The sequence below is a fragment of the Atta colombica genome, unplaced genomic scaffold (assembly GCF_001594045.1).
Source record: "Atta colombica isolate Treedump-2 unplaced genomic scaffold, Acol1.0 scaffold235, whole genome shotgun sequence".
Lineage (NCBI taxonomy): Eukaryota > Metazoa > Arthropoda > Insecta > Hymenoptera > Formicidae > Atta > Atta colombica.
The window spans coordinates 312,674-328,189 of record NW_017259333.1 but is presented as its reverse complement, the minus strand read 5'-3'; the positions used below and the strand labels follow the sequence as shown (position 1 = coordinate 328,189).

At 32.2% G+C, this 15,516-nt stretch overlaps 1 protein-coding gene across 2 annotated transcripts in view; it reads left to right on the top strand.

Annotated features, from left to right (window-relative positions):
- The window catches only part of LOC108688544 (centrosomal protein of 135 kDa), a 42,854-nt gene extending 35,074 nt beyond the window's left edge, over positions 1-7,780 (top strand). For both annotated transcript variants that reach the window (XM_018194845.1, XM_018194846.1), the window contains 6 exons: positions 4,764-5,043; positions 5,101-5,298; positions 5,493-5,669; positions 5,753-5,955; positions 6,091-6,222; positions 7,631-7,780. In XM_018194845.1, coding sequence (XP_018050334.1) covers positions 4,764-5,043; positions 5,101-5,298; positions 5,493-5,669; positions 5,753-5,955; positions 6,091-6,222; positions 7,631-7,685 — 1,045 coding nt within the window. In that variant the 3' untranslated portion in view covers positions 7,686-7,780. The remainder of the gene's footprint in view (positions 1-4,763; positions 5,044-5,100; positions 5,299-5,492; positions 5,670-5,752; positions 5,956-6,090; positions 6,223-7,630) is intronic.
- Positions 7,781-15,516: the final 7,736 nt, after the last annotated feature.

The window sequence follows — 15,516 nt, the reverse complement described above, 5'->3', positions numbered from 1 at the left end:
ATATATATATATATATGTATATATAGTTTTCTCAGTATTGTTAAAGCTAATTTTATTTCAATAATTTATTTGTCTTCAGATTATTAAAGATCAAAGATTCTCAGCGAGAAAAATTTCAGTGTTCAGAAGATTAAAATTATAGATGTCGTTTCTGAATCAATATAATGCTCACAATGCATAGCTGTATCTTCTTTAGAATGGTTCTATGAATTGAACTTATATCGCTTGCCATCAATTTTGTTAAACATCTCTGAAAGAGAATAGTGAGTGAGAGAGTGAGTAAGTTAGTGAGCGAGGGAAGGAGGAGGGAGTGATCGTGCGTGTGTGCGTGCATGCATGAGTGAGAGAAAGAGAGGGAGTGGGATCCAGTAAATCCTCTTTAAGGTGATGCATTCTCTGACTCATCTTTTCACAATAGATTTCGTCGTTTTTGGAGCTCATTTTTTATATGAATGCAGATTTTATTGCAGATTAAACGATTTTCGAATAGTTTTACACTATTATTATATGTGCGATTATAGAATAGAACTGGATTGGATTATGGAATAGAAAATGCGAGTTGCTATTGATCGAACTGTTAATGTTGTGCATAACTTTCACATTTAACACATTGCGGCAAAAAGTGCATCATGTACCGACCATTACCATTCAAATCATACAAATTTCGATAATGGCTACATTGTCACAAATAGAGATGAATGAATTGTGCATTTTATTAAACGTATAAAATTAGATTTACTTCGTAATTAAGCCAATACGAACCTGCCAAGTATCCTGATGTCGCGAGGAGCATCCTTGCATGCATTAATAGAACATTTGTAGAGCACTTGCAATGTTTTCTATGACACTTTTTCTTTTGCACTATATCGTCATGAACTTTCCTTTTAAGCTAGTATTGAAGAAGGAGAGAGAGTAAGACACGTAACATTTAGAGACAACAAGAAGTCAAAAATATAAGCAAAATGCGATAATTAAATGACGAATAGTATTTGGAGTTAATTGGAATTATGCAGTATTCCATTTAAAAAAAAAATCCTTGATATTAATTATTAAGACTAATTCTCATTATGTCTATTATAGAGATATGCTAATAGTTCAAATTTGAAGAGAAATCACAGATTCGATTCGTTTTCAAATTTGAGACTCGAAATAAGTTCGAAATTTCGAATCATCGGTAGTTCGATTTCAAATCAATCGCCTATTTTGTTTACTTCATGTATACACAATTCTCGTAAATTGAAAATGATTTATTTTTGAGTTTATTTAAAAAATCTAGAAGATTATTGAAAATACTTTATTACTTTTAAATTAGTTTTTAATATAAATCTGTAAAAATTTGATTTGAATTTGATTTATTTTCGAATAAGAAAGATTCGACTTGATTTGATTCGACGTAAAAATTTCAAATTTGATTCGATTCATTTTCAAACATATTATCAAAGATTTCGATTCGATTCTATGTCATAAATGTTTGATTTACACATCTCTAACTTCTATTTATAGTTTCGGAATGCCTCGCGAACGGAACTCTTCCATGTCGAGAAGAACAAATGTGGAAAAACTGATAACTTACTACCGGAATCGACATTTATCGCAAACATCATCGATGTATTGCTTACGACAAAATTTCCGTCTGTGGAAGAGAAATTTATATCTCTTGTCGTAAACCTGTGGAAATAAAAATCACTTTCCTTGGGCATCGCAAAATGCATTCTTCTGTAATATCCGTGACATAATTTTTATCATCATTATCACTTCATCATAATCCATCCTGAGGCGTAACGGGCAAATTGCTAAAAATACGCACGTAATCAAACCATGAGAAAATTGATTATGGAGTCCATAGCATTTCTCTCAGTATTATCGAAGTAATGAGAAATTTCTTGGCCAATTGAAGACGTTAGCGCGGTAATGGCTTCCATTTTTTCTCATTTCCTTGATATTTAGCTTTAAAAATTTTATTAAACCCTGTACTCAGTTTTAAATAATAATAAATGGAAAATCAATTGTTAATAACATAAATAAGCGAAGAAGTGAAAATCTTATTTGCTCAAAATGGATTTTTGATGCCTAATAATATTAACATTTTATTATCATCGATCATTAAAATTGGCATTCTTTTTTAATGTGAAATGCGTTCATTAGAAAATTTTTAGTTTATTAACCTATAAAGGACATATCCCTATTGAGTATGCATAAAGAACCTGGTACAAATTCACATCAGACATTTTTAACATTTTATATCTATGATGCGTTCGGGGAAATACTATTAGTGTTCTTTTATCATTCCATCTTCATTGTTTAGACGTAAAACAAAGACAGAATGACAGGAATAGCGTTAATAGAAAATCTCTCCGAATGCACTTCTAATATTGTGAAAGATAAAAACGAAATTAAAATAAAACCTATGTTTGTCAAGATAAAATTTTCTAATCAATCGATTGATAATATTGAATTTTCGAAAAACAAAATGTTATTTATTCAAAACTGCGTATTAAGCAAAATCGAATTTTCTCAAATACCTATAAATTGGGAATTTTTCTGATGCGAATTCGCATCCAAATGTCTTTTACAAGTTAATATTTAGCAGTAAGTAATTATAAAAAATTGTTTTTCTTTCGAGCCGAACCGTCGATTAGAAGATTGTCACTGCCCCATGGAAAATGCTTTCCTCGATTCGCATGATGGAATTGGTTTTCACTTTCATGCTTAGATCAGATCTTCCGCGGAAGACGATTGCTGCTACTGCTGCTGCTGCTGCTGAGAAGAACGGCAAGAGAGGCGAGAGAAAGTCGTTCTGTGTCCGGATATTTTTTGCGCCACGTTGCAGGTCTCGCGATTATGCAAACCGCACCGTGCGTAATCGATGCGGATGATCGATGATCGATGGTTCATATTTGTCCCCCTCCGCAAGACACATTGATTTGGAGCTCAAGTTTCATCGATTCGTGATTTGTTTCCGCTCATTAGCTCGTTGAAACTCGGGAATGATTGACTTTCGATTGACATGCGTCAACATTTTCCGTGATGAAAGCTGCAGATCTCTTATCTAGTTCTTCCAAGAAAATTTCATCTACAATATTTAATGTCGTGTTATTCAGTTCAATATCATTTGTATACGTCGGCTAATTCATAAACGTAACATATGCATGAATAGATCGATATTTCGCTTTCGATTTATTAAGGAATTACAGGCATTGAGAAATCGGATCTGTACAAATAATAATACGAAAATCCAATCACATAAATACCTCATTTCGAAAGAGTTGTACAAGTTAGAAAATAACGAACGCCTAATTCGTTCGTGCTGGCCTTGTTCCCTTTCGGAAACGTATCTTGCACCAGGAATGAACACCTGATCGGTAAACGATCTCAGACAGATCAAACATTGTTATATGAAATCGTAATGAAAGATTATATAATCTAGATTATATTAAGTATACGGAAAGAATGATTTTGTTAAAATAATTAAAAATTGAGTAAATACAAATCTGAAAATAATTCTGTTCAACTATTGATATGCATTTGATTACACTTCACCGATTGAACTCTTAAATACATTGTAAGGAAGAGTGTTCTGCTTCCCTACAGGAATTACTCGTAAGTGGAGAACAGCATTGGTTTGGGAGATACATAATAGTAAATTAAAGTTACGTAATGTAGAGAACATTGTATATGAGATATACTACGAACAGTAAAGTTTGTCAAGTTGAAGACCCATGTGAAGTCATAAGGGTGTATATATGGGGTGAAATAGGTTTGTTTCATCCCGTAAGCAGGGGAATAGACCTCGCTTCGCGTGAAAAGTCGTATGCCCTTGACAGAAGGGTGAGAAAGGAGGGAATGATCCCATTTCGCGTGTAATATATCTCCTATATTAATGTCATTTCTTACATGTTATGAAACTTTAATTTATTATATCTTCTAAATCAATTCCCTACTTAATTCTTGTTGGAAATTATTCAGGATACTCAAATCACCTCTACATTTCTAAAGGATACTCAAATCAGTGTAATCTAAATTATATATCTACCGAATTCTCAAAATAATTATATAGGAAATTCAAATATGAGCAATACTACAAAAAATTTTGACATTTTAGCAACTAGCTTAAGTAATTATATCTTACGTAATTATTTTGATAATCCAATAAAATTTTCAAATCTGTGTTGATCAAAATTTTTAGATACTTCTGCAAAACCGTCTTTTTGTATATAGGAATCATTTTACAATTATAATACGATTAAACAATAATTTATTATTTTTCTAAATCTGCTAGATATTTAATTTTTCAAATAGAAAGAAAAATAGCCTGTAAGAGCCATCACAAGGTTGACGTGTGATCTTTTATTACAGAAGGAATACAGTAATGACAAACATTTCACTCTCGATTAGAGTTCTCATCAGTGTATATATATATATACACAATAATTATCTATATCTAATTAATGATTGAATTGCAATCAACAAATTTTAAAATAATTCAATCATTAATTAGATATAAACAATTATTATATTGATAAGGGGACTTTAATTATTATACTGATAAGGGGATTTTTAATCGAGAGTTGAATCATTTGTCGTTATTATATTCCTTTGTAATAAAAGATTTGATCATACTTCAATCTTGTGATAACTCTTATATATATCTATAAGCTATTTCTGTTTCTATTTGATTTAATTCATTAGAATCTAAATCATTTTCTAAATTTAATATTTAATTTTTCTATGCTCTTGAACATGCAATAATGATATTATTGTAGAATATGCATCGATCAAAGCGCGGAGCAGGAACGTCAGCTCAGGTCGTTACAGATGGAGATGGAGTCGATACAGCGGCAGTTTGAGGCCGCGTCAGTAGATCGTGAGAACGCAATTCACGAGAATCGGAAACTGCAGGACGATCTGGCAGCGTTGACCTGCGAGATGCGAAACATGCAACGCGAGCTAGAAACTTCGCGCGCCGAGTGTTATGACTTGAAGAGACAATTGCAGACTTATGTCAGCGAGGTCCGTCGTGCTGAGGAGCTCTTAAATCGGAAGGTATATCCAAAAAGAATCTTATTAACAACATTCACTTATTTATCTCAATCTTTCTAGGAGAATGAGAGAACAGAAATGTTGAACCACTTCCGAAGCCTCAGTTTAGAGGCGACAGTTCTGGAGAATAATAATCACAGTTTAGAGTCTGAGGCGGCGGAGGCTAGAGGTGCTCTTCAAACCGCGAAGCATCAAATACTTGATTTTGAGCGTCAATTAGCGGACAGGGACTGTTTAATAAAGGGTTACGAGACTCAGGTATTTCGCTCTCTTTATAGTTGATGCAAGGAAAACAAACAAAGAATTGTATTAGTATTTTCACTTATTACGACATCTTACATTGCGATATATTCAGCTGAAAATAATTTAATTTAAATCAGGATCAGAATAATACGATAAATTTTTGAGATGTAAATATCTCATCATTCTCACGCATATAATGATTTCTTTAGATAAGCAGTTTGACGCAGAGCATTGCCAGCATGGAGATACAGCTGCAGCAACAAATCGAACAGAAACATCGAGTCGAAGCCGATCTAATGGCAGTCAGGGATCTATGTGTTAAGTTGGATCAACAAAAGGATACGCTTACGGAGCAGCTTGGTGATAAGGACACCATGAAAGTGCATGTAAATTTACTTATTTTCTATTCCATACATTTCTACTTTTTACACTTCAGTTTGTCTATATCGCCTTGTTCTTTCTCATATAGTACGAGACGCAATTTTCAAGACTGCAAGCCGAGCAGAATATTGTTCAAGATCAAATTACTAGAGATCGCGTGACTGTGGAACGGCTGGAAACTCTTTTAAATCAAGCTAGACAAGAGTCCATTAATGCGCAGACTACCAATCAAGAACTGCAAAATGAAGTCTCCAGATTAAAGCAGAAAGTTTCCGAACTTCAAAGTAAACTGTATGTCTCATTATTCTTACACACGCGCCGTGCGTGCGTGCGTGCGTGCGTGCGTACATGAATACGTATATACATATATTGTTCGTATTCTATTCTTTTTATATTATATCATGTGTTTACATCTTACGATTATAGATCATCAGAATCTGCAGAACTTAAACAGTATCAGAATCAAGCGGCGGAATACAGCAAACAGATCAGTGAGCTCCGTAGGCAAGTCACCAATGAGAGGTTTGACCGTGCAAGAAAGGAGGAAGAAAGTCGCAGGTATTTTATCACTAAAAAATTGTTTGACAATCACAAGTTTATCTCTTTTCTAATTATTCTTTATACTTTCTCTCGTTTTGTTGTATATTGCCTATCATGATCATTCCAAAATTTAGATATTCTGAAAAATCCATGATTCTCCCTCAACAAAATTCATTCCAAGATCGCACAACTCTTCCTCAATCAGATATTAGGACCCCTAATGGCGATGGTATCGCCTCCACGGTCAGGTAGAGCGGGAATGATTGAGCGACATGCTCAAAAAATAGATTATAATGGATTAATTAGCCAATTACGATTTCCGTTAGGCAAGTAGATTGGCTGAAAAAACCATACAACGTGATTCCCAAATATACATGCATACGCGATCCTAGCCAGGTGAGGACGAATCATAATCGACCTATATCGTTTTTGCTCGAGTGTCAATGTTCCTCCTTTGAAAAATGTATCTTCTCTGCCGATTTTGTGCCATGCCCTAGCACATTCTCCTCGCAACGCAAGTCTGTCAGTAACACAGATAAAAGTTCTAGAAGTTTCCTTAACGAAGGAAGTATAGCAAATACCTAGTTAATGTTTCAAAAATGCTTTCCGAGCTTTCATAAGAACCTTTAGCTTTTCCGAGATAATTTTTGCTCTATTCACGTACACACACACACACACACACGCGCGCGCGCGCGCGCGCACACACACTCACACACACACACTCACACACACGCACACACATTTGTAGGAAATATATGAATTTTATCATTTACAACATCGTCTTTTTAATACAAGATGATTTCCGCTATTAAGGGAATCCTAAAGTGAAGCCCAAACTCCGACGAAGTTATTAGAAATCGTTGTTTTTCCAGTGCATCGACATATACTTTATATACTACCTCATCAATACTACCTCATGCAACCTGTGATATATGCAGTTGCATGTTCCTGTCAATTTTCGTATAACAAATTCGTTGCGATAAAGCGTCTAAGTCTAATTCTAAGAACTTTATTTATTTGTTCATGCATTACTACATACAACTATGTACGTGTCTGTGGATATTCCGTAAGTACAGGTTGCAAAACTTTCGTATCAAGCAAATATTGTCACGACTTGACAGTTTAAGACGCCATGTTACACTAAGAAATGTAAAATATATATATAAATTTCGAAATTTATAATCATTCTTGGCATAAATTCCATCTCACAGACGTGTATTAATGTGTATACTTTAATCCTAGAAAAGGATTTTCGAATCCGTGAAAAAGAAAAAAGTATTTGTTATACAAAAATTATGATTTAGTTGATAATACAGACGACTTTAGGATCCCCTTAATAATATATGCTAATGAATTTTCTGATGCGAGAAAATAATAAATTGTATATGTTTCGCGCGACTGACACTTTTCTATTTTACTTTTGCAGGTCACTAAATTCATCGCCAGACAGTTTCAATGTAGATTTAAATGTAGTGATATAATAGATACTACATATAAATATAATACATTATGCACAATCTCTTAATCTATAAACATTTGTAACAAGAAGGGAATAATAATAATATATATATTAATAGAGCAGACAAAATACATAAATTGATTTAATATATCATGTTTTGGTAATATGATTATAATTAGCTTATAATTATATGTTAAGAAAAACATCAATATTTTTTAATGATCATGTAAATATATGCGGATGATTGTAATATATACATAGTGTCTAGTAATTCTACCGACAACTCGTGAGCAAGTAGAGTGGACTAAACTGGATCGAAAAGTACTATTTTGTTTAGTTCTGAAGATCGCCGAATAAGTAATATCCACTCAGTCTATCGCCAAATGCAAACACACAACTTGATACAACCATCCAATGCAAGATATCTGTTTCGCAGCTTATGCATTACCAAGACCGCTTGTGGTAAACAACTCCTCGTGTGCCTTCTAACATCCTACGATGATGGATCCTATTTCGCTGCACGCTTACATTTGATAGCTATGCTATTCGATCTTTAAAAATTAATATCTCGTTAATTATAGCGAAAAATGGTAAAAGATTTACCGATTCAGTTTAGTTCACTTTACCTGCCCACAAGCGTTATCGGCAGAATTATTATACTAAACACCTTGTATAGTATAATATATTAATATATTTCATCTAAAATTGATAGAACAGAAAATTAATAAATAATATTGCCAAGAGAGAGCAAGACTTTCAAGAAATAAAAGAATGATTTTGTGATGTTATAAGCAAGATTGTTTGTATATACAGTAGGTCACTGAAAGGTTAGAATACTTTTTTCCGATAGGTTTCAGAACACAGTCTGCTCATTGGAGTGATTTGTTCTTACTTATGAATCTAACTAATTACATACAACGGTCCAATCATCGACATATAGTACTGGACAAAGCATTAGCATCGAAATCATTTTGGCAGACCTAGAAAAAGTACTTGGGTAGTAATGAATCATGTAATCAAGGATTCTGAGGCATTAAGTGATACATCTGTGCTCAGAATTACTTTTGCACAAAATATATGTAGAAACCATATTTCAAGTTTTATTTTGTATCTAATAATTAATAATGTAAATTTAGAATTATCGTATTGCATTGATACCAATCAATAGTTCTGTGATGGCTCCTGACTTTAAAGAATATACTACTGTCCTCTCTCTCCTGAAACATAATTCGATCAATAAGACAAGAGTAAATATCTATCTTACTCTTTGTACTCTTTCCGTCAAGACGAAAGATCAAAGAGAGATTTCGCCGCATACTTCGTCCACATCCACACTATGTGTCCAACCGAGCAAGGCTGAATTGCGAAACCCATTAAAAAAAGTATTGCAACCTTTCTGTGACAATAATTGCTTTTCATTTGCATTGATTCTCAGATAATTCTCACTTGTGACATCATAACTTAGTTGAATGAGTTCCTTTCTGACAAGTGAGATTCAATTGAGTTTTTACTTATAAGGTGCACAAGATCGAGATCATGTGCTTTAGTAAGTCTCGTAAATTTATTTTAAAAATGAGATTATGAATCTGTGTTGTCGTGCGATACTTTTTACCAAAGTAAGCAAGTTATGACGTCTGAATACGAAATACTCGGCTCACTTCAGATTCAGTCTCGCTTGTGTGTAAATGGAAAGCAGCTTATATATATATATGTCAAATAGCGTTTTCGATCCGATTGAGTTTGCAGCAACCTGGATTGAATTAATGCTTTGCTATTAACTGACGTTACATATTCTACCAATAGAAGAGCACAAAACGTCATTAATCCAGGTTGATATAAACCCGATCAGGCCAAAAACGCTAAAAGTTAGCCTATTAAAAATCAATTATGTAATAACTCGTCTATTCGATACTCTTCTGTCTGAAAATCTGTATACATATTCTCAACATTGCTTTTGATGCGTTATCATTGAAATCATACATGAAAATAAAAAAATTCCGTTTTGAAAACAATAACATTGTCCAACAAAAATAATTTTTTTTTTCACATAGAAAATTCAAATTGTTCACAAAAGTAGAGATAAAATAATGTAATACAGGTGTGTTGTTCCGCAATATCAAATTATTTACGTTTTTTACATACATTTAAAGTTTTATGCACATTTGAAGAGATTATTACGGTCATGATGCAAGATAAAATTTTGCGAAAATAAAATTAAAGCGATTGAAGCAAAGCAAAATGATGAAAATATGAAAATTGCTAAAAATTTTCGATCTTTCTATAAAAGCGGCCTTCTATAAAAATATATTTCCCTTGAAGTTAGCGTATGAAGTTGCGATCCGATGAGGCTTACAACGCTTATGAATCGTAGAAAGCTGTAGCGCGATTATTTTTACAATTTTTTGGATAAAAAAAGAGCTGAAAATTATAAAGAAGTTGTAAAATGATTACTGCATTTCATAAAAGGAGTTGAAAACTATTATAGTATTTTTTGTACAATGATTTAAATTTCTTTCCCGACAACTTGGACGATTTTAGTGACGAGTACAGCGAGCGTTTTCATCAAGATATTACTACAACTGAACAATGCTTCAAAGGAAAAGACTTTCGCCATGTACTTAGCAAATACTGCTGATTGATTTGACATGGCACACAACAAGATCAGCATAAATGCCATAGCAAACGTTCGTGTTTGCTCACAAAATAATTTTTTGTACATTCAATTAATAAATTTTTTAAAACTTTAAACTTTAAATTAACTTCAATAACTTTAAATTTAATTTCCTTTACCGTAAGAAAAACGAGTAATAAATATTGCTTTTAAATGAAATCATGCAGAATACATTTTCTCATTAATATTTACAAAGAAAATCATAAAAAGGTTAAAAAAAGAGAAATTTGAACAATTTCCGATTAAAATGCATTTTTTCAACATTTTGTTCTACTCCAATCGTTTTAATTTGATTATTTTCTCATTCAACGATCAATTTTACATGGAAATAGATAATTTTCAGACAATCGTAAAATTTTATCTTACGAAATAATCTCTTCTAAATTTCAAAAAACGTAAATGATATGGTATCGCCAAACGAAACACTGTTACTAGTACTAGATTTCACCTCTATTTTCACGTGCAATTTGATTTTTTCATATGTGTCGCATATGATGTAACATTCCGTAAATTACATTTTGTCTTTTTTTTTATTTTCTCTGGATTCCCTACTAAAGTTTGGTTATTTAATTCGAGACATCCTATATATGTATATACATGTGTACAGAATGTCCTATTTTAAATAATGCATTAAGATTTCTTGTAAACTATGATATATATACGGAAAAATGTTTCAAACAAAAGTTGTATGATTCGAAGAGATATATAAGAAGGCACCATTGATTTGACCTTGGTTGTTAATTAGATCAAAATCATTTTGAATTTTTTAAGTGAATTCCATTTTTCATTACATGTTCTCGTAGCTTATTTCAAAGAGCTTTTCAAAATACTATAATAAAATTCTTTTTCATTAAAGACATTTCGAGTTATAAGACTTGAAAGTGTTGACAGTATTATTGACTTTGACATTACTCAAGGTGTCCGGCCAACAGCTAAAACCTCTTAAATATTGTTCAGGATCATGATCTGGATAACATTCGAAATCGAAGCCAATGGAAGTTGTTCCTCTTATTTTCATTTTTACGTAAATCCAAATTGTTTTTATTTACAAATGGCTAGAGGTGAGAATTATCAAATTTGACGGTAATTTACTCGATAAATTACTGTAAATTAGTCAGTAATTTTTGGAGGCTAAAATGGTAATTTTTAAAAAATTACGAAAATAAAATAATTTGAAAGCATTTAGCCTTTAGTTATTAAATTGAAAATGCTTTATTTAACTCATATTGCGATTTTAATATTGGTATACAATATAATGATATTGTATACCGATATGTAATATTATTTCTTTTAATTATTACATATTGAATACATGATAATTAAAAGACTAGGTAGTTTAAATTAAAGGAACTTTAAATTTTTTTTATTAGGATTCTGAAAAAATGGAACAAGTACAATAATCTTAAATCTCTATTTCTCTGTTCGTACATATTTTGATTTTTTGTACATATTTTATATTTTTATATTTTTTATTTTACATTTTTAAACTTATAAAAATTGTAATATAAAAGAGTTATGTACGAACTAAGCTGGATGTTCTGTGCTAATAATTGTCATATAAACAAGAAATATATTGATGAATATGATAGACAATATTAAACAATGTTAAGGATATAAAATATAAACAAAAGTTGTATGATTCGAAAAGAGACATAAGAAGGCACCATTGATTTGACTTTGGGTAACATTGTTAAGGGTCACTTTGAATTTTTTAAGTGAATTCTCCCATTTTTCATTACATGTTCTCATAGCTTATTTCAAAGAACTTTTCAAAACATTATAATAAAATTCTTTTTCATTAAGAACATTTCATTAAAAATCCCCTCCCACTCACAATTCTCTTCTTTTCTGCCACCATTCCAACAAGTAGCGTAATATAAAAGAAATAATGCCTTATGCTTCTTATAATAACTATCAACGTATAAAAAGTACACATATATTATAAAATAAAGATTAGTCCGCGGAAATATAAAGATAATATAAATAAATACGATACATTTAGATTTCGTTAATATAAAAATTAATATAAAAGTTTAAAATGTTAATATAAAAATAATATAAATACAAACAAAAATTATGTAGTCATTAAATTTCAAGTAATTAAAAAATTAAAATTATTAAAAAGTTAATAATGTAATCTATTTCTTTGTACATTAATGTGAAAAATGTTAATATGGAGTACGTATGTATATATTCTAAAGAATATATACACTAAGCAAAAGGTCTTGCAACCAGGAAACTCAGAATGGTAATGTTATGTACAAACATTATAATGATTCTAATAAGTTCAAACTTGGGAGACAAAAGGAAAAAAAAGAGGAATTAAGAAGCAAGATTCATAGAAAGATTGTAAGGGTTGTGTTCTAAAATTGATTGCCAACGCTACAGATATGTCGTTATAAAACCATGCTACTAACTGCACTCCAATTTTAGTAAGCATGCAATTGGTGCGAATACGCATTTCAAATTGGAACGATATTTGCCATCTTGGATGCTGTAACTGCCTTACCTTTTCAGCCGCAGCAGTCGCAGCACTGCCACATCGTACTGCACGATGATAGCATTCGGAGAGACACTATTTGTATCATTCTATCCTTGTTTTACATCTAATAAACACAACGAAGATAGAATATCTCTTTCTATAGAAAGAGAAACATAAAGTGTGTTAAACAAGGAAAGATTCAGTACTAATTTCACGACGCGAAACAGATCAGTATTCATAGTCGATTCTTGCATTTAAGACTGTCTTAAGTACAATCTTAAAATGCCATAAGTCAATCTGAGGACTGTATTAGCATCTTAAGACATTATTTAAGACAGTTTTAAAATAAAAACGGATTATGAATATCGCTCCATGTTTAGCGTTATACAGTTGGCAACCTTAGTCCCTTATCGACATTCATAGACAGAAAGATTCAGAGAAAGAGCGGAGATTCAGAGAAAGACGCTTGCAAATTGCATACACTATCCCTTTCACCCTGCATTCATTGTTACAATGGATGTTGTACATAGTGTGAATCCTACATTTACGCTGGGTTCATTCGAAGCGACCTCGAACAGCTCTCGAGAGACAAAACAAATAATACTAATAATAAAAGTAGCGCTAATAGCGTCTCCCCGAACACACCAGATGATTTTTGGAATGGTGTTGATAGTGCTGCCAGCGCTGACAAATAATTTTAGAAACACAACCAGAGAGGTAGATATATGTCAAAAGTGGTTCGACATTCGTTTGTCTATTCAAAATATACTTCTGTTTTTTAATATGAACCTTTAATATGAATCTCAGAGATTAGTTTTTTTTTTATAGAAAAAGTTCGGTGTCCAAAATTTCAATGTTTTTCCACTTAAAATGAGTAAAGTTATTACGATGATCAGAAATTACGGTAGGAGACAGTTTTTTTTGTGAATATTTAATATTCTTGTTTGTTATTTCCTTTTAGTCCTTTTAGACCAATGTAACAATTCGCCTCACAATTAATACATTCTACAATATTTTGTAAACCATATCCTCATGTGCAAACCGGTTTAATTGGCCCTTCTATATATAAATTTTTTTTAAATGTTCGGTATTGTAAAAGCTCGTTAGATTGATGTTAAGCGCGATCAGCATGAAACTTTCAGAAATAGATTTTACGTAAAGAATAATGAAAAATTTTGATTTATTTTAAAAAATTCTGTCTTCGGATTGTATCTTCAAATAGTAGTGAAACTTTATTTTTTAACTTTATTTTTTCTGATAGTAGAAAAAATAAAAAAATGGATAGTTATTTTCTGAGAGAGTATGGATAGTTTCTTCAAAAATTTTTTGATGTTACTGAGGAAAGAAATAAAATTTTGTCAACCATATCAAATATTAGGTGTACAACTTTGCTTGCGCCGTTTTCCTATAGATGGCTATAGCGGTAAGTGGTGGTCGAAACAAATAGATCATAGACGTCATACAATAAACTTGGGCATCTGTCAACATAACCCCATAGAAACATTAGTCGATTTGTGTCTGCATCATAAAGTTATTCTCGATTGACAATGTCAGTTTACGAGCCAAATTCTCGTCATTTGCGGGAGGTTTTAATTTTTTGCTTCAATATGAAGAAAGCTGCGGCTGAGGCTCATCGAATGCTTTCAAATACTTATGGTGAGACCGCTATTAGTGAAAGAACGTGTCATGAGTGGCTTCAAGAACGGTAATTTGACGTCCAAGGTCATGCTCTGTATTTGGTGGGACCAGCTCGGCGTAGTGTATTATGAACTGTTAAAACCGACTGAAACAATCACAAGCGATCGGTATCGAACACAATTGATGCATTTGAGCCGAGCATTGAAAGACAAACGACCGCAATACAACGAGAGACACGATAAAGTGATTTTGCAGCATGACAATGCTCGACCCCATGTTGCGAAAGTGGTCAAGACATACTTGGAAACGTTGAAATGGGAAGTCCTATCCCACCCGCCGTATTCTCCACGTTGCTCCCTCTGCCTATCCCTTGTTTCACTCAATGACACACGGCCTGGCTGACCAGCACTTCCGGTCTTATGAAGAAGTAAAAAATTGGATCGATTCGTGGATAGCCTCAAAAGATGACCAGTTTTTTCGACGCGGGATTCGTACGCTACCCAAAAGATGGGAGAAAATAGTGGCCAGCGATGGACAATACTTTGAATCATAAATGTATAACCAGTTTTTTACAATAAAGCATCGAATTTCGGAAAAAAAAACGGCGGAAGCAAAGTATACCTAATATTACTCCTTTTTTGTGACAGATGGGATAGTTGGAATAGAAACACAAATATCTCTCAGAAAACGTCGGTTTGAAAAATCGGTTGATAAAATGGTTCTATAAAATAACTTTAACATCCACAAAAATTGAGTTTGTTATTGCTAATTTCTAATGTTGAAACAACCTAACTTTTTTGCACAAATTAACTCGTCAGAATATTTGTGGGTCAGGAAAACGAAAGAGATTCGAGTCGGAAAAAAGGTACTTACAAAATAAAAAAGTAATATAATAGAAAATATAATAAACATTTATTTCTATAATGACTACAATTACTATAGTTTGACAAATATATAAAACGAATAATACAAAGAACATAATATTTGGAGATATATGTATATATTAGACTGCCAAAAAATTTTTTTTCTATCCTTAAAAAAGTTTTAAAGTAAATCGCTTTT